At 54.1% G+C, this 25862-nt stretch overlaps 3 protein-coding genes and 1 long non-coding RNA gene across 19 annotated transcripts in view; 2 read left to right on the top strand and 2 right to left on the bottom strand.

Annotated features, from left to right (window-relative positions):
* GABPB2 (GA binding protein transcription factor subunit beta 2) overlaps positions 1-25862 on the top strand; it is a 39195-nt gene extending 13333 nt beyond the window's left edge. The window contains exons 1-10 of one of the 11 annotated variants that reach the window (XM_075737092.1): positions 12267-12285; positions 14390-14452; positions 14705-14844; positions 15698-15865; positions 16013-16207; positions 16531-16681; positions 19633-19746; positions 21092-21277; positions 22760-22893; positions 23688-25862. In XM_075737092.1, the coding sequence (XP_075593207.1) occupies positions 14737-14844; positions 15698-15865; positions 16013-16207; positions 16531-16681; positions 19633-19746; positions 21092-21277; positions 22760-22893; positions 23688-23975 (1344 nt within the window). In that variant the 5' untranslated portion in view covers positions 12267-12285; positions 14390-14452; positions 14705-14736 and the 3' untranslated portion in view covers positions 23976-25862. Of the gene's footprint in view, positions 1-12266; positions 12405-12962; positions 13724-14383; positions 14453-14701; positions 14845-15697; positions 15866-16012; positions 16208-16530; positions 16687-19632; positions 19747-21091; positions 21278-22759; positions 22894-23687 lie in introns of those variants that run through there. The other 10 variants (XM_075737094.1, XM_075737088.1, XM_075737087.1 and 7 more) reach the window with 10 other exon arrangements.
* Positions 25-5451, bottom strand: CDC42SE1 (CDC42 small effector 1). 5 transcript variants are annotated; one of them, XM_075737108.1, is made up of 5 exons: positions 5288-5451; positions 1831-2033; positions 1629-1739; positions 1189-1263; positions 25-1051 (listed from the first exon to the last, which is right to left on the bottom strand). In XM_075737108.1, the coding sequence occupies exons 2-4, from the start codon at positions 1882-1884 to the stop codon at positions 1192-1194; spliced, it is 237 nt and encodes a 78-aa protein (XP_075593223.1). In that variant the 5' UTR covers positions 1885-2033; positions 5288-5451; the 3' UTR covers positions 25-1051; positions 1189-1191. The 5 variants fall into 5 exon arrangements, with proteins under 5 accessions (XP_075593223.1, XP_075593224.1, XP_075593225.1 ...); XM_075737109.1 differs by lacking the exon at positions 5288-5451 and adding an exon at positions 4123-4437; XM_075737110.1 differs by lacking the exon at positions 5288-5451 and adding an exon at positions 4133-4409.
* On the top strand, positions 7425-11423 carry MLLT11 (MLLT11 transcription factor 7 cofactor). 2 transcript variants are annotated; one of them, XM_075737113.1, is made up of 2 exons: positions 7425-7999; positions 9594-11423. In XM_075737113.1, the coding sequence occupies exon 2, from the start codon at positions 9601-9603 to the stop codon at positions 9868-9870; it is 270 nt and encodes an 89-aa protein (XP_075593228.1). In that variant the 5' UTR covers positions 7425-7999; positions 9594-9600; the 3' UTR covers positions 9871-11423. The 2 variants fall into 2 exon arrangements, with proteins under 2 accessions (XP_075593228.1, XP_075593230.1); XM_075737115.1 differs by lacking the exon at positions 7425-7999 and adding an exon at positions 8414-8554.
* LOC142598470 (uncharacterized) lies at positions 10635-12254 on the bottom strand. The gene is made up of 3 exons (XR_012832660.1): positions 12029-12254; positions 11724-11811; positions 10635-10773 (listed from the first exon to the last, which is right to left on the bottom strand). It is a non-coding gene; the product is annotated as an uncharacterized LOC142598470 (long non-coding RNA).

Below are 25862 nucleotides of genomic sequence, written 5' to 3'. Positions count from 1 at the left end.
CGGGGCAGCTCGCGGACGCGCTCCTTGGGCCAGCACAAGGGTTTTATTTCAAGGGTGGGTGGTTTTTCCCAGGGGAGGGAAAACAGAATCAAGCGTCGGCACTCGCCTACCAACACCGAGTGCACCGTGGGGCTGGCAAAGCCCGGCTCCACACAGGAGCATCCCGGCGTGGCGTGGAGCATGGCGAAGGGGAAAGCCTCTGTCGCCCAGCCGCGATGCCCGGCACGTGCTATTTAATATTTAATCCCAGCGCTATTTAAACTATGTACACCCGCGCCCGAATTCGGGAGCCCGAGTGCCTCCACGGGTCGGGCCCCGTCCTGCCTCGGCCGGTGCCGGTGAAACTCTGGTGGCAATCCTGGGCGGAGGCGACCCACCACAGTCCTCCCTGCGAGGTGGCGGAGGCTGCCTAGTTGCTTTTAGAGCTTTAAAAAAAATATATATCCTAAAAAAAAAGAAGGAAGGTGGCAGTTTGCCGGCAGTGGAAACGCCGGCCGGAGGCACCGCGGGCTCGGTGGTGGTGTCAGTGCTGAGCTGCTGCCGGTGAGGCACCGAAGCGTTGGGGTTTAATCCTGGTTTTGCACCGAAGTGTCGGGGTTTAATCCCGGTTTTACTCTTCTACGCCTTTCCGGGAAGGCACCAAATCGGCCTCAGCATCGGGACCAGCCTCGCCACGATCCCCTGGGGAAACCGAGGCATCGTGGCCCGGGGCAAGCCGAGAGGGGCCCATGGGAGATGCCAGCACGGAAAAAGGGAAAACCAGGAGGATTTGGCACATTGCGGCTGCGCCCAGCAGCTCCTGGTGCGCTTCGGGAGGGTGGCTGCGTCCTTTCGGCCGAAATCCTGGTCGGGCACGAGGCGGGGGCTGCCGTCACCGACCCGACGGTGCCTCCGAGAAGGAGGGAGCTGCCGGGGGACGATGACCGAAAGCCAGCGGGAGCCAGGCGAGGATCGCTCTGCATAAATTACTGCAGGGTTAAAGCGCTCGAGGTTGGTTTTTCCTCCGGTTGGGGTTCAGGCAGTTCAAGTTTGGGCTGAAAAAGCCAGGAATCTGCGAAGTCCAAGAGGCCGGGTTACGGAACCGCACAAGCGGTGGCTCGTTTGGGTGTGTTAATTAGCGGTGGGGGCTCGGAGGGGGACAACGGGTGCTCAGGGCCGCCCTAGCCGCTCGCACGGCCGTGTACTCACATGCTACAAGACCCGGGAGCTGCTCCACTGTCGCTCCCGACCGCCCTTGGACCTCATCTCCTGGACAGCGCCAGTCTGCGGGAGGGCACAGAGATGTCATCGCCCAACCGTGCCACCCCCTCATTGCCCAAGCATAACACCTGTCACCCAAACAACCCGCTTCACCCCCCCCGGAGATCCGTCACCCAGCCTTGAGACTCCACCACTCCCAACAGCGACACCCATCACCCAACTGGGACCCACCACCCCAACACCGACACCCAACACCCAACCGTAAGACCCAACAGCAACACCCAACCATGAGACTCCACCACCTCAACAGTGACACCCATCACCCAGCCGGGACACCAATCACCCAACTGAGACCCACCACCCCAACGGTGAGACCCACCACCCCACCAGTGACACCCATCGCCCAACGGTGCGCGCAGGTAAGGTACCATGGGCAGGCCTTCGCCCGCGGCCATGTCGCCAGAGCCGATGTGCGTCAGGTGGATGAAGTTCATGGGCTCCCCGATCATGGAGCGGTCAATCCGCCTCCTCCTCTTCTTCTGCAAGCGGATGAAGGCCGTCAGCCCCCACTGAGCCCATGGCCCCAGGACCCCAACCCCTCCCCAAAGCAGCCAGGCTGAAGCTACTCACAGGCTGTGGCTTCTCCACGACGCAGCAGCCCAGCTTGTGCCAGAAGTCGCTCATGTTCGCGGTGGCGATGGCCACCTTCCCTCCCTGCCGGGCTGGCTGCCGGGGGGGGCCGCGCCGGTGCAGAGACCTCTGCGTGGGGTCACTCCATGGGGATGGGTGGGGGCACCTGGCTGGGGTGTCACGGCGTGGGGAGGAGCAGCCGGCTGTGGGTGTGAAGGGAGGGGTGATGCCGGCAGTCCTGGCTCCCCACATCCGCTTCCCAGCGACCACACGGAGCCAGAGACCCCCGGGTATCGCACAGAGACCCCCAGGGACCCCAGGCATCACACAGAGACCCCCCCAGGCATCACACAGAGACCCCCAGGGACCCCAGGCATCACACAGAAACCCCCAGGGACCCCAGGCATCACACAGAGACCCCCCCAGGCATCACACAGAGACCCCCAGGGACCCCAGGCATCACACAGAGACCCCCCAGGCATCACACAGAAACCCCCAGGGACCCCAGGCATCACACAGAGACCCTCCAGGTGACCCCAGGCATCACACAGAGACCCCCAGGGACCCCAGGCATCACACAGAGACCCCCAGGTGAACTCAGGCATCACGCAGAGACCCCCAGGGACCCCGGGCATCACGCAGAGACCCTCCAGGTGACCTCAGGCATCACACAGAGACCCCCAGGGACCCCAAGCATCACGCAGAGACCCCTGGGTGACCCTGAGCATCACACAGAGACCCCCAGGAATTACAGAGCCCCCCGGAAGAGTTGACCCCATGGCCAGGGCAGGATCCGGCCCCGGCCCCCGCCCCGGTGCAGGACGTGGCTGAGGGATGCTGCAGCAGGATGGGGGGGGCAGAGGTGGCCACGGCAAATCCCAGCTCCCTGAGCCAGGCGGCTATAAATATCCCGGCCTTTCCGAAAAGGGGCCGGAGGTTGAGCTCTTCCGCTCCAGCTTGAAAAGCAGATGGGGGGAAAATAAACAGGGGGCTGCCCGGCTGGCGGGACTGTACCCCAAACCCCCATGGCCCTGGCTAGGGTAGCCAAGGGGGGTGTGGAAAAGGGGGTTCACCCCCAAAATGGGCGCTCCCCCCCACACCCCAAGGAGAGACGACTCTTTCGCTGCAAAAGCACCCGGCGGCACGCACAAAACTCACCCACCCACGAAGGGCCGCGGCCTGAGCACAACCCTATATCAGCCACCAGAGAGTCCCCACGCCGGCATGGGGGACAGCTAGCGGCTGTGCCGAGGCAAGGCCAAGTTTTGCCGGAGTTTAGCCGCGGTGGCAGATGGGTGCCGGACCCCCACCGTGCTGGCAAACAGGAAAAGTCCCTTCCTCTGCCCCTGCGCCGGCGCCGCCGGATGGGTCCGAAGTCCGCAGCAGCCGGCCGGCGCTTCCTGCCCGCAGCGGGGAGGAGCAGGGCCCGCAGCCGTGGTTGCTGGGTGCCAGGGCCGGCAGCCCCCCCAGACGGGGTGCCAAGCCCCCCTTGGGTGCCGAGGGATGCTCCGATACCGTGGGATTGCATCGCCTCGGCGGCGTCCCCGTTCGCAGCCGCGCCACGGCCAGCGGGCAGGATCTGGCCCCAGGGTGACCCGGCGGCCGGGCAGCACCCGCAGCCCATCCTCCTGGTGTCAGGGCACCGGGGGGGGGGAAGTGGGTGCCCAGCCGTGACCGCTGCCCCCCTTACCGCCAGCCTGGCCCTGGGTCCCAAGGAGAGACTCGAGGCACGACCGAGGGGCCCCCCCGGAGCCCCCCGTGCCCCTCACCCTGGCGTCTGGGCCCGGCCCTCAGCCCCCCCCCTCCCCGCGAGCGCAGCTGCTGAGAATGGGCAAGTTGTGACACATCCAGGGTGGCGTAAACCGGGGCCGTGCCCACGCCGGATCCGTGCCCCAGCACCCCCCAGGCAAACCCGGCCTCTCCCACGGGCTGCGGATGGACAGAGGGACGGAGCGGGGCGGGGGGGCTGCCTGTTCTTTCTAGCCCCATTTCCTTAGGAAACGAGGCTGCCGGAGCCGGCCCCCGCCATAATGCCCCGGCTCACTGCCGGATCCGGCAGCGCAGCGGAAAGGCCTTGCGGGGGGGGGGGTAACCTCCCCAAATTCGGCATCACCACCGGTCCCTGGGGTGCTGGAAGAGCCTCCGCGGGGAGCCCCAGGAGCGGGCTCAGCCTCATACAAGCCATCAGCGAATCCCTGTGTGACACCCCCACCCCGAGGGGTTCAAGCTGCCGCGACCCCTCCCCACTCAGACGCCTCCTTCCTCCCCCCAAACCCACCCCCCAGCACCCACCGGGCCTCACGTTCTCGTGCCCAGCGAAGGGCGACGGCTGGGGCCGGATCCGGCCGCTCTCCCAGCTCCGGGCGGTTGTCGACGGCGGGTCCCGCAGGCCGCAGCTGCCCCGGTTCCCCCCAACCCCGCCGTGGGGGGGGTCTCACACACCCCTCCCTCACCGCTTTGCCCACCCCTGCAATGAGTTGTGTCCGGTCTCAGCCCACCTGGGCAGAGGGGCCTGGCCCCGCGGTGGCCCCGGGGAGGGTGGCTGACGGCCCGGCCTGCGTCGGCACACACAAAATGACTTCCCTGTTGTTGGGAAACCACCACTCAGCGGCTCTGCGTCACCGGCGGGGGACTGGGGAGAGGAGCGAAGGCGGGGGGGGGGGGGTGGGGGAGGCCGCTCCAGGCCCCCCAGCACTGGGGTCTCCCACCCCAGGGGTGCCCACTGGGGTCCCCCCAAGCTGGGAAGGGAGGGCAGTGTGAGGGGGATGGGGCCGTGCTGGGTGAGAGCCCCGGGACCCCACGCCCCGGCTGCGGGCTCAGGACCCCCGGGATGGGGGGCAAAGCTGGGGGAGAACCCGCTTTGCGTGGGACGGTCACGGCTGCCACCCCGGGGGCACCGGGTGCCAGCAAGGGTGGGGGACCCGGTGGGCTCGGTGGGGCTGGGGGGTCCCGGAAGGGCTGGAGGTCCCGGGGGTCACTGTAGGGCTGGGGGTCCCTGCAGGGCTGGAAGGTCCCAGAAGGGTTGGGGACCCCAGGGGTCCTGGTGGGGCCGGGGGGTCCAGAAGGGCTGGGGGGGTCCCGGTAGGGCTGGGGGGTCCTGCTGGGGGGGCCGGGTAGGACTGGGGGGTCCCGGCAGGGCTGGAGACCCCGGCAGTCCTGGTAGGGCTGGGGGGCGGGTCCGGGCAGGGCTGAGGGTCCCGGCAGGGCCGGGGGGTCCCGGGAGGGTCTGGGGGTCCCGGGAGGGGCCGGGATCCCGGCAGCCTTGGGGGTCCCGGCAGGACTCCCCGGCCCGGCCAGGAGGCTGCAAGGGGGGGGGGGGATCCTCTCGCCGCCCCCGTCCCGTCCCGGAGCCGCCCCCGGTGCCCTCCCCGCCTTCCCCCGGCGCTTTCGGGGACCCTTCCGCGGGGTCGCACCCCTCGGGGGGAGCCGGTCCCGGCCCCGGCGGGGGCCCCATTACCTGTCCCGGCGCCGGGTGCGGGGTCCCGGTGCGGGGTCCCGGTGCGGGGTCCCGGTGCCGGTGCCCAGCTCGCAGCGGCCAGGCGTGGCCCGGCGGGTGCGGGACGCGGCGCTCCCCCGCCGCCCGGCTCGGCTCGGCCCGGCCCGGCCCGGAGCACAGCTCCCACCCTGGACGGCGCCGGCATTGCAGGGACGGCGGCCGGGCGGGGGGGGCCGGGCGGGGGGGAGCCGGCAAGGTCGGGGGTCCCTGGGGGTCCTTGAAGGGGGGGGGGGCGGGTCATGGAGTCCCGGTAGGGATGGGGGGGGTCCCGGCAGGGCTCGGGGGTCCCCAGGGTGCCGGTAGGGCTGGGGGGGGGGGGTCTCGGCAGGGCTATGGGGGGGGTGGCACGACTGGGGGTCCCGAGGCGTGGCGAGGCTGGGCACCCTGGTAGGGCTGGGGGTCCCCAGCTGGGGGGTCCAGGGGCTCAGCAATGTTGGAGGGCCCCGCATGGCTGGGGTTTCTGGCGGCCCTCGGGGGGTCCCAGGGGTCCTGGTCGGGCTGGGGGTGCCCAGCAAGACTGGGGGTCCCCACTAGGGCTCAGTTACTCTCCCGTTTGCTCCCCAGCCCGATTCCCACTTTTTTCATGGATGTGCCGGAGCCCTTGGGGGACCGAAGCACCGAAAGGGTGGAAACCCCCGGACCACCCCATGGCCAGCGTCGAGCAGCGTTGCACCACTTCCAGTCCAGGGCCCTTCCACTTGCACAACACCCACCGTGGTCCTGCCACCGCCACGGCCCCGCCATGGTCCCGCCATGGTTCTGCCACAGCTGACGACGAAATCCCGCAGCTCCAGCCAAGCTGGACCGGGACCTCCGGGGCGTCCCCTCCTGCAGGACCCCAGCCCGCCCGGGGGGACCCACGCAGGGGATGCCCCTGGGTGAGCCCCAGGGTGTCCCTTCCCGGTGTCAGCCCCCAAATCCCAGCCATCCCCATCGCTCCCACTCCAGAAATCCCGAACAAGGCGGCACTGTCCCCGTTCAGTTGGGGCTCTGTCCCGCGCCTGTCCTGAGCTGTCGGGGCGGCCCCAGCTGATAATACCCCGAGTGTTTGAGATCTCGTTCCAGCTGAAGAGCCCTTTTTTTTTTCCGCTTCTTGTGCTGCCAGAGGACATTGTCCCCCGCTACAGCCCCCCCCCGCGATGCGTCTGCTGGGTTTGGGGTGCCCTCCTGAAACCACCGGGTCCAAAGCTGCTGTGACGAAGAGACTGCGGTCCCTGCAGCACAGAGGGACCCCGCGTCCCCCATCTTCCCCCCCACGGGGTTTGGCCCCAGGTCTCTTCTCGGGGAGGGACGCGGCAGGTTTGGGTTGTCACGTGTGAGCCACCCCTTTCAGTAGGTGATACCCTGAAGCGAGGGGCTCGGGCAGGTGGGTCACATCCAGCTCCCTATGGAGTCGCCCAGCCAAGCTGCACCCCATGGCCTTGGGGGTCCCCCAAAACACCAGAGCCCCCCGGTTGGCATTTTCCCTGTGCTGGGTGCTGGTGGGGCCGAGCTGAGACCGGTTTAGGAGCAGGGGACATGGGATCCTCTTGGCCCATGGCAGCAGGGAGAGGAGGAGGAGGAGGAGGAGGCAGAAATAGCCTGGCTGAAAGCCGAGCACTGGCGAAAGGACTTGGCACCAGCAGAAATGAGCCACACGCAGGGAATGGGGAGGAAAAAGGAGAAAAAAACAACCTTAAAGCCCCAAAGGAATGTTGATCCCAGGCAAAGCCCAGGGCAGAGGAGGGCGAGGGCTGCTCTCAGCCTCTCATGTGTGTGGAGCGGCCTGTGCTCCCCAAAAACAATGTTTTGGGGCTCAGCGGTGGCCAGGGCAGGGAGATTTGTGGGTTGGAGGGGTTCACTGGGGGTTTCCTTGCTGTCCTGCTCCCTGGGGTCACCGTCCCTCCGACACCGCAGCAGCGCAGGGGCCGTGGTCATGGCCCAGAGCCCACAGGTGCCGTGGTGGGGAGCGGGGGGCAGCGGGGCTGTGCGAGGTGCCCCCCACCCCTGGCTTCGGAGCAGCCCTTCTCCCATCCTGGTGGTGATGCCGGCTTTGGGTGTCTCCCTCCTATTTCCAGCTCCACGTCTGGCTTCAGACACAAAGCCGAGATATTTTTGTCGAGCTGCATCAGGACCAAACACCTCCAGACTCAGCAACGCCACAAAAAAACCCCAAAACCCTTATCTGGGTTTTTTTTGCACCAAACCTCCCTGTGCTTGACCCACAAAGTGCCCTCCTACAGCCCAAGGTTTGGGGGTACCGCAGCGCCCCATTTCTTTGCACACAGGTAAAAAGAAATCTTTGCCAGCTCCTTGGAGGTTGAAAACGATCAGTTATCCCCCAAATCCGGAGCTGGAAGCTGCAGAATTGAATCGGGAATTGCTGCGGGAAATCTCCTGGATTTAATACATCCCTGTCTTGGGGGTCCAGCATGCAGGATCCCCTCCTGCGCGTCCGCCTCTGCCGTCCTCCCCCTCCCTGGCGCGGGTGGGAGCCGCTGACTCATCTGCCCATCGTCTCCCCCCCCCCCCCCCCACGACGAAAGGGAATTCATCGAGCGCTTCGAGGGGCTGCATTGCAGACCCAGACGCACCAGCAGACAAAAGCGACGCTGCGACGCCCGCGGCTTCCCAGCACAAAGAGCCCGGCCGGCATCAAGTGCATCCACCCACCCACCCATCCATCCTCCACAGGTAAGGGGTGGTGGGATGAAAAGCAAGAGGATGGGGGTTTTTTTGGAAGAGATTTGGGTGAAGAGAGGCATTGGCACCCCGAGATTATTTTTTTTGGGGGGGGGGACGGGATGTGAGCAACAAGCAGCAGGGATTAAGCGGATAAAGGTGTTTTGGCCTCCACGGGATGAACGGACCACACTGATCCAGGGGAGATGCTCTTCCTTGGGGGTGACACGCGACGCAGGAGGGGGCTTTCCCCTCATCGATTGCCTTTTCTGGATATTTGAATTTTTTATTTCTTGTCACTAAACTCCCTTTTCCCCCCCCTTTGAAGCTTTAAAATCCATTGTCCGCAACATCCGTCACCGTTAAATAATTCGCTGCTGCTGTGCATGAAGGTCCCCAGGGATACATCCCCAGGGCTGAGGCTATTTCAAAGCACCGCGGCTCAGTTTACCCGGGGGGGTGACACAGGAGCCTTTCATAGCCTCTGAGTTACATCGGAAATCTTAAATTTAGCAGCCGGTCACCCCTCATCGCACAGACAGGGAGTCAGGGAGGGCGTGATTCAAGGTATGTCTGAATCATCCTTTAGGATTCCCATTCCCAGGGTTTAAAATAGGGGAATCAGCGAGAAAAGAGGGATATTTTGGGTCAGCCAGTTGATTTTTTAGTTTTTCCCACCTCCATTGCCAAATGCGCGGAGGTGAATGACATAATTCTGCCCGGGGAAAGCAAGTCGGCGCAGCAGTGACTCAGCTCAGGCCATGCCCTTTCGGAGAAAAAAAGCTGAACCACGTCCCCTCCCGTTCTTTCCCAATTCTCCGTGGATGCGGGTGGGGTTGCGGGAGGGGCTCTGCGGCACGACGGGGATGGCACGGCACAGCGGGACGGCGAGCGCACAGCCGGCACTGGTGGGGTGGGTGGGGTGCAATGGCAACGCCGAGCGATGCTTCTTCCAGCCCCTTCTAGAGGGTTCGGTCGCGGTCCCCTGGGGTAACGCAATGCCATGAGGGCCGGGGAGCGAGGTGGTGGCGTGGGCTCTGCGGGCAGGGGGGGATGCACAGGGACCCCCCCCCCTCGCTGCCTGCTCCACAGGGGGGGTCAGCACAGGGAAAGGGTGAGACCCTCTCGCCCGGTTTGGTGGAAAAAGGGTTGATTTGGGTACCGGTTTCTGTCCCTCCCGGCAGAGCGGGATGTGGGGGACGGCCCGTCATTGCTCCCCACTGATGTCACCCCGCAGGCATCGAGGCACCCAGGATGGGTGCGGGGAGATGTGGTTGGGAAGGGGTGAGCCCCCACCCTGGCTTCCTTCCCACGCTCCCCTTTGTGCAGATGAGGAAACTGAGGCACGGGGCGACAAGTCCCATTGCGTGCCCCTCCAAATTACAACTCAGAGAAGGGCCACGGGTTAAGACCAGCGGCAGGGCTCAAGTCTGCATTTAGACCCAGCCTGGAGTCAAACCTCCATGACACCACACTATTTTTTTGGACGGGGGGGGGGATTTGGTCAATATTCAACACCTGAAAGTTTTGGCCATTTCAGGGCAGCTGTCCTGTGCCTTTGGTAGAGCTTTTCTCCTCCTCTTCTCTCCCCTCGCCCCCTTCGCAGCCCGAAAATGCTGGACACCATCAGCAGCCAGTATGACTCCTTCATCTACTGGAGGATGCCAATCCCGCGGCTGGACGTGGCGGAGCTGGAGGGGCTGGGACTCAGCGATGCGGCCCTCTACAAACCCAAAGGAGGGCTGGGCAAGCTCGCCGGCGAGCGGGATCGGGTCAGCCGGGACATCTCCGAAGAAGAGGACAGTCTGCTGCAGTTCAACAGCTTTAATTTCTGGAGAGCTCCTATTGCCAGCATTAGCTCATTAGATTTCGATCTAATTTGAAGCCCTCCTTTCTGCCTCGCCTCGCCTCACCCCCCTGCCCTCTCCCTCTCTGCTAGGCATGCAAGGATTTGGTTTTGTTGTTGTTTTGGAGGTTGGGTGTTTTTTTTTTTGTTTCCGGGCAGTTTTTGACATTGTTAATTAACTCAGCAGTTCGCCCCAGCCCTGACAGTGCTGGGCTCCCCACAAAGCTTCCAGCTTTCTCCACCTTCTCCCTCTTTTCTTCCCTTTTTGTGGTAGCCCTGGAAACACCACGACAGTACAAGCAGGGGGTAACAGCACAGGGGGCAGATACGAGGGGAGGGGGCAGGAACAGCCACCCCGTTGCCCTGCATCCACACACCAGCAGGTGTGGGAGGTGCTGGGGGGTTTCTACTGCACAACCGTGGGCGTCCCCCTACTCCGGGACAAGCGTTTGAGCTCATTTCTCGTGTGCTTTTTTAAGAAACTCATTTGTGCAAAGGGAGTGGCGCAGGACTGATGGGAATCGTCTTCGTTTTGCAGACAGCATCATCCCTGCTCCTCTCCCAGGGATGCAGAGACCCCTCTGCGCTCCCCTGGCCCAGTTTCTCCAAAAGCTGCTTCGTTCCTTAATCTTCCCCTCAGGATAATCAAGGTGGGAGAGGCAGGGATGTGCCTGGGACACGAGCACAAACCTCTTTCTTGAAAGAAATCATCTCTCTGAGCCTTGCGGCTTGAGCCCAAGCAGGAGAAATGATGGCCAGGAGAGTAAATACACATGGAAATGCTCCAAACTTGCTCGGTGGGGTCAAGGTTGGATGTTCACTGCTTGAAATTTGTTTTTTTTCCCTTTTTTATCCCTTGTGTACTTTATCCCAGGTGTGACTTCCATCTGGGACGGAGGCCAGCTACATTGTGGGGTCCAGATGGGTAATGGGGGCTGAGCTGAAAGATAAGATGGAGAATTTAGTTTGATCTTACCCTGAAATGAAAATGTTTCTGGTTTTCCCACCCAATTAATCAACTGCTTTAAAAATAACAACAAAAAAAAATTTGCTGCATTCACTCAAGTGGAAGCCTTGCATTTTCCTTGGGAAGGTTTTCACCTGTGCTCTGCACAGGCTGAGGTTTATTTCTGGGTGTCATCTCAAAATGGGAAAAAAAAACCCAACCCTGAATAATTTTTGGCTTTTAAACTTTTTTTCCCCCTCAATATTGTTTTCTGGGAGAATGAACATGACTGGGTTGTCATGAATGTGCTTTTTTGGGGGTTATTGGGGTGGTGTAGAGCATCCTGAAACTGTCCTAACAGTTGGGGGGTATGTGGCCAGAGAGAGGCTGAGGCAGCACTTAAAAGGTGCCCCAAAATAGGCAAATATTGGAAAAAATCTGGATTCTATAGTGAAAATGGAGTGCAGCTCTCCTGTAACCTCCAGAAATGACCCAGCCTGCTGACTTTGAACCACCCATGTTAAATCAGAGGTGAAAAATGTAAACTCTCCTATGCAGGGCTGTTTGATGTTTGTGTGCACAGCTGGGAAAACCCACAGGAGAAGTATTTATTATAAAACTTTAAATAAAATAATTTAAAAACATACACATTCCTGTGGACACTTAAAAAATCCACATAGACCAGCATTGAGTTCTTTCTGTAAGTCACCATTAAAGCAATTTAAATCTCTTTATGGTGAGCTGAGAAGTGACATGAGAACATGTACCCAGGTGTCTTTGCAAATGCTGTGGAGGATTTAAGTGTGGAAAAAACTAAGCTTAAGGGATTATTTTAATCTAAGAACATTAAGAGTATTATTTAAACTTCAGCTTTTCCAAACCCCACAGGAAAACGTCTCAAAGGAAGCTTAGACAGAAAAGAGGCCCCAGGGTCTCAGAGTTACCTCAAAACAGGCACTTTGAGGGGGTAACACACCACAGAGAGGGGAGCTTTGGGACACTGAGGGGAGCCCAATCCTGGACAGAAACGGGCTAAGAGGAGACAGAGACACGCAAGCTTTATTTACATATATATACACACACACACGTATACAAAAAAAAGACATTTATAGACACAGACGTGCGGAAAAGCCTCAGGGAGGCGCCACCACCCCAGGCACGCGCTGCCGTCGCCGCCCTTTTATACTTGGCGCCTAACCGCCTCTGCCGGAACTAACTGCAGGGGCGCATCACCCCCATCCGCGCCTACCTTGGTCGCTTCACTCTTCTTCCTGTCTTTCCGCTAGAGAAAATACTCCCGTTTTGGGCTCCCCCGTTGCTCGCCGCCCTTCTCCGTACCCCTGGGCAGGGAGCTGATCGGGGGAAAGAAGAAAGAATCCGCTAAGCCCGTCCCGCACCCTCGGCGGAAGAGCGAGCGGAGCCCCAAGAACCTTTCACCGCCGCCAGCGGCGGACTCTTTTGTACCGCGGTATCCTTCCGCTACCGCCTTCCCGGCCTCGCTTCCGGGTCGGCCATTTTGTGCGGCCTCGGCGGGAGGGGCGGGAAGAGCCGTGAAGGGCGGGCGGGGAGGGGGGTGGTGTCCGCGCCGGGAACAGCCGCGTGCCTGGGGGGGGCCGAGCCACCGCGTGAGTGGGGCTGGGGGGCGGCGGGGGGGCGAGAGGGACCCCCCGTGAGGGAAGGGGTCAGGGGGACCCGCTGTGAGGGACGGTCTGGAGGGGCTGAGGAGGGGGGACCCCCCCGTGAGGGAAGGGGTCAGGGGCACCCCCCGTGAGGAAAGGGGTCAGGGGGACCCGCTGTGAGGGACGGTCTGGAGGGGCTGAGGAGGGGGGACCCCCCCGTGAGGGAAGGGGTCGGGGGGGGGTGTCAGGATGATCCCCCATGAGGGAAGGAGTCAGGGGACCCCTGTGAGGAGAGGTCTTGGGGGGCTGAGGAGGGGGGACCCCTGTGAGGGAGCAGTGCCGGGGGCCGGTTTGGAGGGGATGAGAGTGGGCTGGCCCCTCTGCGGGGGGGGGGTGTGTGTTTTGGGGGTGCCCGTCTGGGGGCGGCACGGGGGGAGCAGGAGAGGCCCTGCGGGGGGTCCCTGTCCCGGGGGAGCGGTGAGAGGACGGACCCCTCTCGGGGGGAGCTGGGGGGACACCCTGAGCCAGGGGAGGGGAAAGGGCCTCCTGGCTCCAACAGGGAGGGGGGCTCGGGAGTTTTGGGGGTTCGCGGGGCAGGTCTGCGGAGCTGACCCCCTCTCCGGCTGCGCAGGGCGAGGAGAAGCTGCTCTTTTACTTCTGAAATGCAGCGAAGGGGAGGTGGAGGAGTTGTCAACAGTAGCCAAGCTGCAAATACTGTAAATAACTTAAAAAAAATAAATAGGGAGCCTCAAACTTAAATGCTCCCTGAAAACATCCAGCTGGGAAGGGAGCAGGAATGCAGAGAGAGGCCTCCAAATAATCACTAAGTGATAAAGGTTCAGTTTAATACAAGGAGAAAAAAAAATGATGCTTTTTGTTAACAATCCAGCTTCTCCTTTCTTCTCCAAACACACCCAGAGGGGTAAACTCCAGTCTCGCCAATACGTAAGCTGGTAGTTAACTTTGTGAACGCAGAGTTTAGTGCAACTACTCATGCTCAGAAAACATGCAAGTATTTTCAACGTGGGCGATAAGAAGGAACATTTAAAAAATACTCTCTGTCCCATGAGAAGTGAGAAAGGGGAAAAAAAAAAAACCCAAACTGGAAAGTCCTAAAGTGCAGAGGGCTTGTGGTAGTCAAACACGTGCATCGTGAATGCACCAAAGGTCCCAATTGCAGAGTAAACTCTGAGTAACTGCTCTGGGCTCTTGATTTCTGAGCCTCAGGTGTTGCGTGTGATACCTGCATGCTCGGAAAAAGCTACAAGTGCAAAACAGTCTTGTACAGCGTTTGTGGCAGGAGGTGATGCGGGCAGTGTATCCTGGTGAGATTTAGGGGCGAGATTTGCCATTTGGCTTCACTTTTGAAGGGTTTGTGCTACTGATAGCTGGTTCTGTTGGTCGCTGAGGACAGGGTGGGATGTTTCTCTTGAAAGAACAAGAAGTAAGAAAGAAGTAGAGCTTTCCAACTATTTCATAGAACTGTGATTGAAGGGAGAAAAATCAGTTGAGGGGCTTGGTGCTGTTGGAATCGCTGTTAGGCTGAGCAGCACGCTGCCCATTTGCACAGATGTTCATTTGTAGCCGCTTTCTGAACGTCGTGCATGAGTTAATGGATAAACTTTAAAGCCGGTCTTTCATAGGACTGGCATACCAGCATAACCCTGTCGTTGAGAAAAATGCTATAGTTCACTATTGCCGTAATTATGCTATGCTTTATGTAGCTTGGAATAAACAGAGACACAGTTGTCCGGTGTGTTGAGCACAGCTTTTGGGTTCTGCTCCTTTTATGACCTTGAGCAAGTCACTGGAGTTCCCAAGGTTTGTTTTACCCTCTACCAGCAGAGAACAGGGGTAGTTCCTCCATGCTTAGTTGCTAGTGCTGGGGTCAGGGAGAGTGTCTCGGAGATTAAATCACGCTCTTAAAGCGCTTTAAAAATCAAAATGATGTTGTGCAAGGAATGTGAACGGCTTTGCCGTTGCTTTTATAGGTTCTGCTCCTGGAACTGGATCCACATGGGCGAGTCTTTGTGTCCGTGCAAGGCGCTGTTGAGGTAAGCGGGGTTTTGCAGGAGTTCTGGTGTCTGACCTGGTTGCAGGCTGAGCCTTGGTGTTTCAAGCCACAGAACTGAAAAAATAGGATAAATGTTTACGCCTGTTTATTGATGGTGTTGGGCCTAGTTCTGTACGGGAAGACAGTGTGTCTGCTAGTCAGACAGATGGGCCTTGGTTGTAAAGCACTTTTAAAATGTCTCTGCCTCACTGCTTTTTGTCTGTTTGTTTTGCATTTCTTGCTTTTAAAGCAGCTCTTGGCAAATACTCGTTCCCATGTGTGAAGATGTCCTTAGTGGACCTTGGGAAGAGGTTGCTAGAAGCAGCTCGCAAGGGCGAAGATGACGAAGTGCGAAAGCTGATGGCAAGGGGTGCTCCCTTCACCACTGACTGGGTGCGTTGGGGGAATAGGCGTTGGTTTTCTGTGAAACGGGTCGTGTCGTGTGCTCTTTAGGGTGAACCTAAAGGGTACAAATGGAAATCGGAGCAGTGAAACCAGAGCGTGAATCAGCAGATAACGCATCTCTGGATTTCTGTGGCGGAGCAGATTCCAGATGAAGCGATTTAAAAACTAAGGCCTTCCTCAGACAAAGATGAATTGACATTTGTGTAAAGATTGATGTCTGCCTAATGCACGAGAGCACGATCCTAAGTACCGTGCTGTCCCGGACAGCGATGTATACGGGGTTTAACGCTCAGAGAAGTGCAGTTCCCGACAGCTGAGATAAATGATGAGTCAAGTCGAATTGGAAGAACTGTTAAACCTCTCAGTAATAGGAAGCTCTGTTAAGAATAGTTTATTTAATTGTTTAAACTTTCTCAGTCGATAAACTCATCTTTGGTGTTTTTTTTTTGTTTCCTTAAAAAAACAAAACCCTGAAAACAAACCAGTGCACCCGGGGTTGGAAAGGAAATAAAAGCTTTAATGAAAACAAAGAGTAACAGTTGGATAACAGGGAACCAGAGTATAACAAACAAGCCGTCGGTAGCCATTTCCCAGCACAGATTGTCTTAGTTTCCTAACTTACCAGGCTGTTCATTGGTAACTTTGTGAGATGAAGGAATTAACTGTATCGAGAGGTAGCAGAGCCTGGTAATATTGTAATACTGCCCTTTTCTGAACAGTGGTGAAATTATCTGTCGTGGTACTGAAATGGCAGAACTGTTCTGCTATGGTTTGGAAAAGAAGCAGAGTGACACTCAGGGATAAATGACTGCCACAGTTAACTCTCTTAATTAACATGCAGCTCGGGACATCGCCGCTTCACCTCGCTGCCCAGTACGGCCACTATTCGACAGCAGAAGTGCTGCTTCGAGCTGGTGTTAGCAGAGATGCTCGAACAAAAGTGGACCGGACGCCACTACACATGGCTGCAGCCGATGGACACACACACATTGTAGAACTGCTAATTAGGGTAAGCAAAGTAAATTAGGTATCGCTTTAAGGCTGGTCTAAATCACCCTTGGAGTTAAGTGTTGATCTCCCTGTTTAATTGCTAGCAGAGGCAAGCAAGACGTGGAGAGAAGATGACACGCAGACAAGTAACGCTTGTTTCTTTCAGAACGGAGCCGATGTAAATGCCAAGGACATGCTGAAAATGACGGCTTTGCACTGGGCGACAGAGCACAACCACCGAGACGTCGTAGAGCTGCTCATCAAATACGGAGCTGATGTCCATGCTTTCAGCAAGTTTGATAAATCGGCTTTTGATATTGCTTTGGACAAGAACAATCCAGAGACATTGGTAATGTTACAGGTAGGTTTAGGAAGGAGAAATTCATTGATAATTCTCTGACCTGCAACTGGATCTGCGCTAGAGTGAGAGGGATCCCGGTGTGTCCAATGGGATCATTTTCTACTTGCAGAGAGAACTCGAAATATGGCGGTAGATGAGGTTTGGTTTATTGCCATGCATCTTGTGCAGCTGTAGCGTAAGTTGCCAAATTTAGGTGGCAGTTTTGTCACAGCTTTTGCACTGGGGTCCCTGACGTGCTGCAGAGAGAAATAAATGTGTCAAGGATGCCGAATACCACGAAAAGCGTGACGAATGTGTGTCTGACCCCCCCCTCTCTTTCCTAGGAAGCAATGCAGAACCAAGTAAACACTCATCCAGAGAGAACAGATCCCATCACCAACACTGTGACTCTCACCCCACCATTTATTCTTACGCCAGGGGAAGTTCTCAATCTCACTAATCTCATCTCTTCAGCAAACACCAAAACAACCTCAGGTAAGGTTTTATGTGACCTTGAGTGGGAAAGGCTTGAAAGAAGTTGCTAAGACTGCTTACCAGTAGAGGGCAGATGGTCATTTAGTAGAGGAAAAGTGGTGAAATACAGCGAGACACACCCAACTACTGCTTCCTCCCCAGGATATTTTTGCCGTGAAGGTACCAAAGCAGATTTCTCACTGATGTAAATACAGGTGGTTCCACTGTGAGCGGCAGAGCTCTGCTGAGCTCAGCTGTGGGACTGCTCCAGGTCTGTTAGAGCTTGAGAAAATGGATTTGGCTGATTGCAACAGAGGAATAACGAGAATTATTGCCTGTGCCAAATCCTGAGCACTGCAGAGCAGTTAGGGAACGGTTTGCTTTGTTCTTTACTGGCTACAAGAGTTGAATGGGTGTTTTGCTATATATAAATGTCGAGTAAGGAAATTGCAGAGTAAGCAGGTCTATTGGATGTGTAGATTACTCCCTATTTCTTCTGTCCCACATGTTAGATGGAAATAATTAAGTTCCTCATTGTTCTGTGAGCCTTATTTTGCTGGGGAAAACAGTTTTAACTGAAGGCTGAGTGTGAATTCTTTTTGTGTAATTCCAATTTTTATAATAACTCTTAAAGTGAATTTTCTGTATTTGGGGAAATCCAAACCATTGTTTCTTTTCAGTCTCAAGGAGGCTACTAAATACAAGTTTTGTGAAGCTATTTGGCCTCATCCTGCAAACACTTCTGCATGTGAGTAATTCTTTGGTTAGTGGGACTGTTCACATGCGTGAATGTTTGCTTATTATCTAGCGAGTGCTTTTAAAATCCCGGATACTGATGTTCTGCAGTCCCACCCAGACCCCTCTGCCTGTGCCTGGCCACAGCGACTTCAGCAACACTCCAGACTTGCTCTCAAAGCTTTCAGGGCTGCTCGCAGCTTTGAAGCACTGACAAATCTTAATTTAGAAGGGGAAAAATGACCCAAAGTGTTCCTCTTCCACCTATGAGGAAAATGCAGCATGACTGGCACAGAACATCTTCAGTCAAGGACATTCCACAAACTCAAAGGGGCATAAAACTTGGGATTTTTGTAGCCCGGTCCATGTCACCATCTCTGGGGACAGATCGATCTGGCACTGCCTGGAATCCAGGTAGGAGTCACAGGGGCCAACGCCCTGTTGGAAAACTGCTGATTTCCAGCTTAAACACATCCACAGTCTGTTTAGACATTCTTTTTCCATCCCTTTGACGTGGAAATCAGTCCTAGCCCCTCTCTGCCATTGTTTCACTGGGCTAAGCAAGAGTCCCATGAATCCGTCCGTGGCGTGTGGGCGAGCCGCCACAGGCAGCACTCCAGATGAGCTCTTGCCACTGGCCTTGTAAATCCCCATCTCTCACCACCCCTCGCCTCGTATATCCTGCAATGTAATCGCCTTTTTCAGTGCCACAACGCAGCGGGGGCTTATTGTCCACGTGCGACTGGACTAAAATACCCTGGGTTTTCCCTCCCCACGACATCAGGCATCGGTAGTAGCTGGTCAATGTGAAAACAGCCCGTGTCTCCTGCTCTAGGCCACGTCAGAGGATTGGTTTTTTCCTTGTTTCCCACAAGAGGGCATCAGCAACTGTGTCTTCATTATAGCAAAAATCTCTTATTTAACACTTACTGCTAATAATTTTTCTTACCTCTTTTAAATTCTCTATGTCTTCTGTTATTGAAAAAGTTTTTAATTGGGAATGAGTATCTGTAGCTGGTCTGAAGACACAAGCTGCTGAACCACAGCCTGTGGTATTTTCACATGCCTAGCCCACGGCCTTTTGAAAGTATTGTTCTTTGAAAATAAGTCCCTTGATAACCTTTGTAAAATCGGGAGCCAGTGAGCAAGAGGGAGAAGAGGTTGCAAGGGTTAAAGCAGGGGAACTTTAGATGAACTTCCTTTTGTGTGCTTGTAATCTATTTATCTACGCTGGCAATGAGGTACAGGATCTCTTTTTTTTTTTTTTTTTTTTTTTTTAAAAAAAAAAGGAATTGTGGGTTATAGGCACTGAGTTTGCGCCCGTTTAGTTAATTTCCTGTTCCATTCTTATTAAGTCTGCCTTTGAATAGGAATTACTATGGTCAATTGGAGGAAGAAACATTGTTTTTTGGAACCGAGAAGACTTGTTTATCTCATTCAAATCAATACCCCATTGCAGTAACCGTGGCCTTTCCTTTACTGAACCCAAGAGGGGAGGAGGAAAGGACCTGCATGCCCAGGACATTGAAATCCAGTGATATACGTGGCCAAATTTCTGCATTTGAGCAAAAGGCTCTGTTAAGTGACTAGTGCTAAAACGTTTGGTCCATGAAGTAATGCTGAAGGCTGTACTTGGAGACTTTCCCAACTGAGGAAGAGCTCAGGTGCTGTAATTTACTTGTAATGGCCAATGAGTTTAATTCAGTCTTTAAGTTTTGCAATTTTGAAAGTTGCAGTACGACGCGAAGCCAAGTAATTACGTGCATAGCAACCGCTCTGCACAACGTTACAGCAGTCAGACTCCAGCACGTCTGTGAGTGTCATCAGGCAGCGCGGCTGCATCTTGAAAAGCCGTCCACGTCTCCGGATCGGAGCTCGGCATGCCAAGTAGCCCGGCGGACAGCCTGCCTTTCTGTAGTTCTTACAATAAAGCTGGAGCAAATCGGTTCAGATTTGCTGTTCTTTTTGTTATGCAATTCAGAAATAATTAAATATTTGCTTTAAATTCTATTAAAATTAGCATAAAACATTCGCAGTGGGTACAGTCTGTCCTAAAGTGGTATGGACTCCCACTAGGCTCCCACTTCTCCATGGACAAGTGGGAGCCTAGAAAATACTTCATACCTGAGGTCTTGATCTCTAGATGACAAAATCGTTGCATTCTGACTGCTTTATTTGCTGTTTAGATGTGGCAGGTCCCTCCAGTCCTTCAGTTTGCCCTCGTCTTTCCCGAGCAGGTGACTCGCATGTCTCTATGGTGCAGTTTTCCAATTCAATGACCTCCGTGCTTGCCACGCTTGCGGCCCTCGCCGAAGCATCGGCACCACTTTCCAACTCCAACAGAGACACAGGTAGGGGAATCTGGTCAGATGGCGATTCAAATTTGTGTAGTTCTAGCGAGTATCTTGCGAGGAAATTGGAGGAAATTTAAGATGTGGAGGTGAATTTGCCTTCTTTCAGGGTAAGGAAGAGATGAGGATAAATATTTGTGAAGCAGTGGGTTGATTTTGTTTGTTTGTTTATTTAATCCCAGTTCAAACTTAGTTAAAAAACCAGCAACTCTTACCAATAGAAGTAACTTTATTAACCAGCACCTCTGACACTGACATCACAGTATGTTGCTCTTGACGTGCTTTAATAGTTGTATAAAAAATAAAACCCAACCAGCGCTCTAGAGCATGGCTTTACTTTAATATACAAACGTAGGTAAATATTTGTTTTAGAAGGAAATTGTCTGAAATGTTTTCTGTCCCCAGCTTGCTGTAAAATGTTGGTAGTCAACCGATGTTTTGAGTCTCTTGAGGCTCTGGTAACTTCTCTTACGGAAAGGTTTGGGCGGTTTTCTGTGTTTGGGGGTTTTTTATGATCTTTTATGTTAACCTTTGTAGAATGTAATGCTTGACCTTTAATTAACTTCAGATTTAGGAATACGATAAAGTTAAAGTTTATATAATCCTTTCACCTTGGAATTCATTTATTTTCTCCAAAGCTAAGTGTTTTTCCTAGAATCTAGAGATGAGCAATTTGACTTCTTTAAGCTGCTGGTGCCACACCACCGATTCCTTGACCTGCAGTGCTCGAGTGTTTTCCTCTTAGGCACCCAGAGCACACTCAGCAGGTCAGATCCCCTCTGTTTCCTGCCCTTGCAGCGTACGCTGGGAGCAGGATGCAGCTGAGGGTTTGCAATCCTGATTATTTCTGCAAGCCATTGAGTCACATACAAAGTGTCCCAGGGAGTGGAATCGGTCTGCGGTTATCTGGCCAAACTAAACAGCCTCTTCACGGCTGCTTTTGCTTGTGCGGATGGGGCTCTTGAGGCACCGAGAGTATTTTGCGTGTGGTTTGTCTTCATTAGAGCTGGGGGAAGGGTGATGGAAGGAAGCTTTGCAGAGCCAGGTCTGCTTAACAGCTGCCTCCAGATCCAGGCTTTTAAATGTAATTAATATGCTTGCATGCTAGTACTTATTAATTCACACAAAAAATGCTGTTTTTTCTCTAGGAGACTTGTTTTGTGGATTTTATTTTCTTTCCCCTACTAAGACTCACTGTATTTCCAGGTTGTTTTTCCTCAGCAGGCGTCCCAGGAGTTTCCAGCTGTGTACTTGAGCTTTTTCACTAGAATTCAGTTTCTGTTCAAGGAAGGGAGAAGGAAATGTTGACTTTTTCCCCCCCCCGGCATTTACTTTATTTCTCAAGGTAAGACGGAGGAAATAGCGGAAGCAAATTCTGTCAATTCTACCCTACAACAAGTGGTTGGCAGCGGAGGGCAGCACGTCATCGCCATTGTAGCAGACGGGGTTCCCCTGGGCAGCCTGCAAACAGCCATCCCCACCAGTGGCCTCAGCCAGCCCTTCATCCTAACCATGCAAGACGGACAGCAAGGTAAGGAGGAGCTGAACTGGGAAGGCAGCGCTGGATTCACTTCAAAAAGAATAAAAAATAACTGCTGCCTGCAAACGCTGCTGAGCCCCGCAAGGCTGGCGGCCAGTGTGGTCTGGCTTGTCGGTGTGTTGGTGTAACAGATCCGTGCCTGCTGGGCTCTAGGAGGGGTTAAAATATCTGTGTGACTTACGTCAGCCATAAAGCTTGCCAGCAACCTGTTTGTACCTTAATGCACATTCACGCTGCTACCCTTTAAGATTTTGGTCTTTGCAAACACCTTCAGTAGAACGTTGCAGGAGGAGAAATGCCAAGTTAGCCCTTGTCTCCTTGGCAGCTGGGCGAAGACGATTCCTCTGTCTTGTAGTGAACTTCCCAGTCTGGATGTAAATCACTTGACCTATGAAACTGCAACCTGTTACCTTTAGCAATCACTCCATCGTTCTTATAAAACTTAGTATTAGGCCGTTAATATCAGCTTAAATACACCTTTTCCTCTCATAACTCTAGATACATTGCCTAGGGCAATCTAATCTATCAGGTTTACAAGGCAAATGTGAATCGTCTGCAGTAAAGCAGGGCAGAGCTCCAGAGCGCTGGTACAGGGAATTTTTGTTTCCTCAAGGGCTGTAATACATCAGCCTCGTCTACTACCGACAGTTCTTTTAGTGTGTCCTAGGGATACTCGATTATTTGGATTAACGTTGGTGGAGAAAAAGAGGATTAGGAAGCAGAGCAGCTCTCCCGTGACACGCGTACAGTGTTACAATGTGAGATAGGTTGCATCAATTCCATCTGGTTTAGTACTTGATGAGGGAAAAGCAATTTTCTAAAGCTGTTAATTATTCAGAATTATTTGCCAAATTACTACAACTAATTCCTGGCTTGTAGCCCATTCTTAGTCTGAGGAAGACAAAGGGAGAACTGTTTAGGTAGCGCTACCTTCAGTAGCTCACGTGGTGCGTTTCTCCTCCTCGGTTGGACAAATTCTTGCTACTGGCTTCCCAAAGCGAAACCCCATGTTTGCAGATTTAAAATGTGTTTGTTCTCTGCAGTATTTGCAGCTCTTGCATGTGCTTAAAGCTGATTCAGAGCTTAGCCAGTGGGACTGCGTACTGGGAATTTTTGAGAAGAGCTTTCTATTCCTCTTGCTTAGCCTGTCTCGGCTGTTAATTGCGTTAGCGAGCCATCAGAATGATTGTTTTTACCTCACGTGTTTTCTAAGATGCAAATTTTTTGACCTTGGATTCTGTCAGCCCCGTTGTGGTGAAATACTCGAGTATTTCAGGGCCTTGAATGAAGAAAACTGGAAACCTGGTCCAGAGTTTCTCTCCTCTCCAAAAAGACTCAGGCATTGCAGATCCACAACTCTCCTCTTTTTCTCCAGAACCACGCTGACACACTGATGTCAGCAAAGTCTTTCGGGAAACATCTGTGCAAAAGCACGTCTCGCGCTGTATAACTTGTCACCTTTTAATTTTTCAGTTTTAACTCTACCTGCTGGTCAGGTTGCAGAAGAGACTGTTATTGAAGACAGAGATGACGCAGAAGAGCAGGAAAAGCCGCTGGCCAAAAAGCAAAAAGTGGAACAAGATGTAGATGACTCGAAGGAAGACAAGGTAGATACTCCTGCTTGTAACTTTGATTGCCACTATCTCCTGCATGTTTCTCTGCTGTGCTGAGGATGTCCCGGTCTAGCAAAGCCATTTCAGAATAGAAACGAGCTGCACCCGGGGACGGTTCTGTAACAAACTCTGCTCGGAGGTTCCCTGCTCTTCCCGCACGTTCTCCTGCCTTAGCAATGAACGCGCAAGCGCTTGAGAGGAGCGATGCTCAGTTGAGTGTAGGTAGGAGGAAAAGAGCCAGCGAAATGACAGGTTGCCGTTTTGCCTGTGCTGAAGCTGTCGCTCAGGGTTTTTAGATGAATTGTGGTCGTTTACTGAGATTATTTAGGATTTCCTGTAGAAGCACAACACACGGGCTGGGTGTAAGCCAAGTCACAGCTCTCCATAAAGCAGCCGGTACAACTCCCTTCGCTCTCTGTTGGGGAGGAAGAACATTCTTCTCGATTGCTTCTCAACTTTTCAGCACTAATAGCTCTTTATTTTTCTTGCACCTTGGTTACACCCGCTTCCAACCTTTGAAATCCATCACGCTGAGGTGACGCGTGACTTCCCAGCCCCCTGCACACGGTGGGGCACCTACCAACCAGGTTGTGCCTCCCCGGGGCCCGCTTGCCTCTGGTCACCTGTGACGAGCAAGGCAGGTGAACTCGAACTCAACCCAAGCACATTTCTAGTGCCATCATTTGGCTTTTGTATCTCGTAACCGTTGGGGTGCTTGCACACCCCGTTTCCTTTGGGTCACAGGTTGGGCCTCCATCGTGGGCTCTCTCAACTTTTATTTTCCGTAGGACAGCGTTGAAAGGGAAGTGCTACAGCAGCAGTTGCAAGAGGCGAACCGGAAGGCTCAGGAATATCGCAGCCAGCTCATGAAGAAAGAGCAAGAGGCGGAGGAGTACCGGCTGAAGCTGGCAGCCATGGTGAGGCAGCAGCCCAATGGAGTGGAGGTGACGGTGCTCGAAGAGGTCGTCGAGGCAGACCCGCTCGTGGTAACCTCGGAGGACATCAAGGAATCCGTGCTGGCCATGTTGGAGACGGATCAGCCAACTGATATCGCTGTGGAAACTGTAACCTCCTAGTCCTCGGCGATTGACTGGGTTTTGTAAAGCAAAATAATTTTTTTTGGGGTTTTTTTTTTTGTTTTTGTGAAATAAGGTGCTGTTGGCAAACGGTGTTGAGAGCAGAGGGCTGTTGTCAAAGCCACCCCATCACCAGGGGCAGAAGCTTCTCCAACCGCTCGCAACATAACTCTGCTTCCAGCACGGTGCCAAAAGGTGCTTTTAAAGCTTGACCTTGAGAGATTGGAAGCTTTTTTTACAGAATTTTAGCCAGCGAGTGACCTGACGGCTCATTTGGTGATGTCAATACCTGCGTTGTTGGGCAGTGGAAAAGAAATACCTCATTGCCAAAGCAGCTGGTGTAGCGCTCAGCTGCCTGGAAATCACAGCACTGAAAACAGACTTTCTGCGATAACCAGAGGCGTTCGCTCCCTTCTGCGAAGTCGAGTGACCGGATCTGCACCTTCACGAAAAGGAGTCTCTTGGGGTTTTGCTTTAAAATAATCTTCTAAAGTGCGGAGGGGATTTCTCCTTTCAGCCAGAAAGGGAATTCCATGTTCTTTTTCTTCCAATGCCGTGAATCTTTTTGATCGTGGCAACCTTCAATGCAAGAGCAAAGGCCAGGCTGAATGTCAGCCGGAGCGTTTCATGGTATCAGGGAACACCAGGCTTCGCCCTCTTTGTTTCAGGAACAATTTTGGGGAGCTCTCTGTCAGACCTCTTAACTCCCCAAAGGGATCGCAAAAAAATTCCTCCTCGTTTTTATGGTATTTAGTCAAATGTTCTATTTGACACTTCTGCGCTGAACAGTAGCGTTAACTGATTATATATGCAGAACTATACATACGGCGGTTGCAAGACAGCTGGGGAGTCGAGTTGTCTCTGGAGATACATATGTCACTTTTTTTACTAGACAGTTTTTATTTTTAAAGATACTAAAACCTTTTTTAACAAGCAGCTGATCTTGTTACTGAAATGTTCGGGTTTGGGGTTTTTTTTTTTTTTTTTTTTTTACTCTTTGCAGGCCTGTTCAGTGCAGGGATCCGTTTAGTACAGCAGATTATGGGTTTCAAGCCAGCAGGGAACCGATTGGAAGCACCCCAAATAATCGCGTGGAGCTCGATAGTGAAAGATTATCAAGTGCAATTTAGAAAAAATGCCATAAACAAGGGAAATTTAGAAAAATGCCAGCAGGCAAGCCGTGCCGTCTGTGGCAAAAAGGTTCTAAGGGCAAGGAGCGGCTTGGAGCTCGGAGGCCCCGGCAGCTGGCCTGCTCTCCGTCTTCCTGCAGATCAAAATCCATAGCTCTTTTGGCCCGCAGTTTATTGGTTCAGGGTTTGCTGGGGTTTTTTGTCCTACTTTTGTAACCATTGGCAGTATTCAAGGTAATAATTTGATTTCGTGGTCCTTGCATTGTGTTTTTTCCAGTTATTTCTAAATGTGTCCAGATAATGTGGTCTTCGGTTGGTTCAGGTACTGCCTTTAACGTTTCTTTGCCGATAGATCAGCCATGTCGTGATGTCGGAGACGTAATACGGACTCACAGATTCCGAAAGGTATGAACGTACGGTCGCGGCTCTGAAGGAATCTCTCGCCTCAAGAGGAAACTGCTTTTCATCCTAAAATCAGTCAGTTCCCGGCGGCTGGGCTGGAAGGGAAGGTGGGATCTGCCGAAATCCCGTCTTCAGCAGCGTCTCGCCGGTCGGGTTCACCAGCGAGCGGTGGGAGAGGAAGGTTTATGTGACTGTTACTGTAAAGGCTTCGTGAGATTTGCTGGGTTTTGAGAATCTAAGTGCATTTATTTATAACCAGTGTAGCTATATTTATAAATAAGACTTTTTTTTTTTTTAAATCTTTTTCCAAAAGATGTTTTGAAGAAGGCTTTAATAATTATTTTTTATGAATGAA

Source organism: Balearica regulorum, chromosome 28, assembly GCF_011004875.1.
Source record: "Balearica regulorum gibbericeps isolate bBalReg1 chromosome 28, bBalReg1.pri, whole genome shotgun sequence".
In the NCBI taxonomy this organism is placed as follows: domain Eukaryota; kingdom Metazoa; phylum Chordata; class Aves; order Gruiformes; family Gruidae; genus Balearica; species Balearica regulorum.
This window is presented reverse-complemented; position numbering and strand designations above follow the sequence as displayed.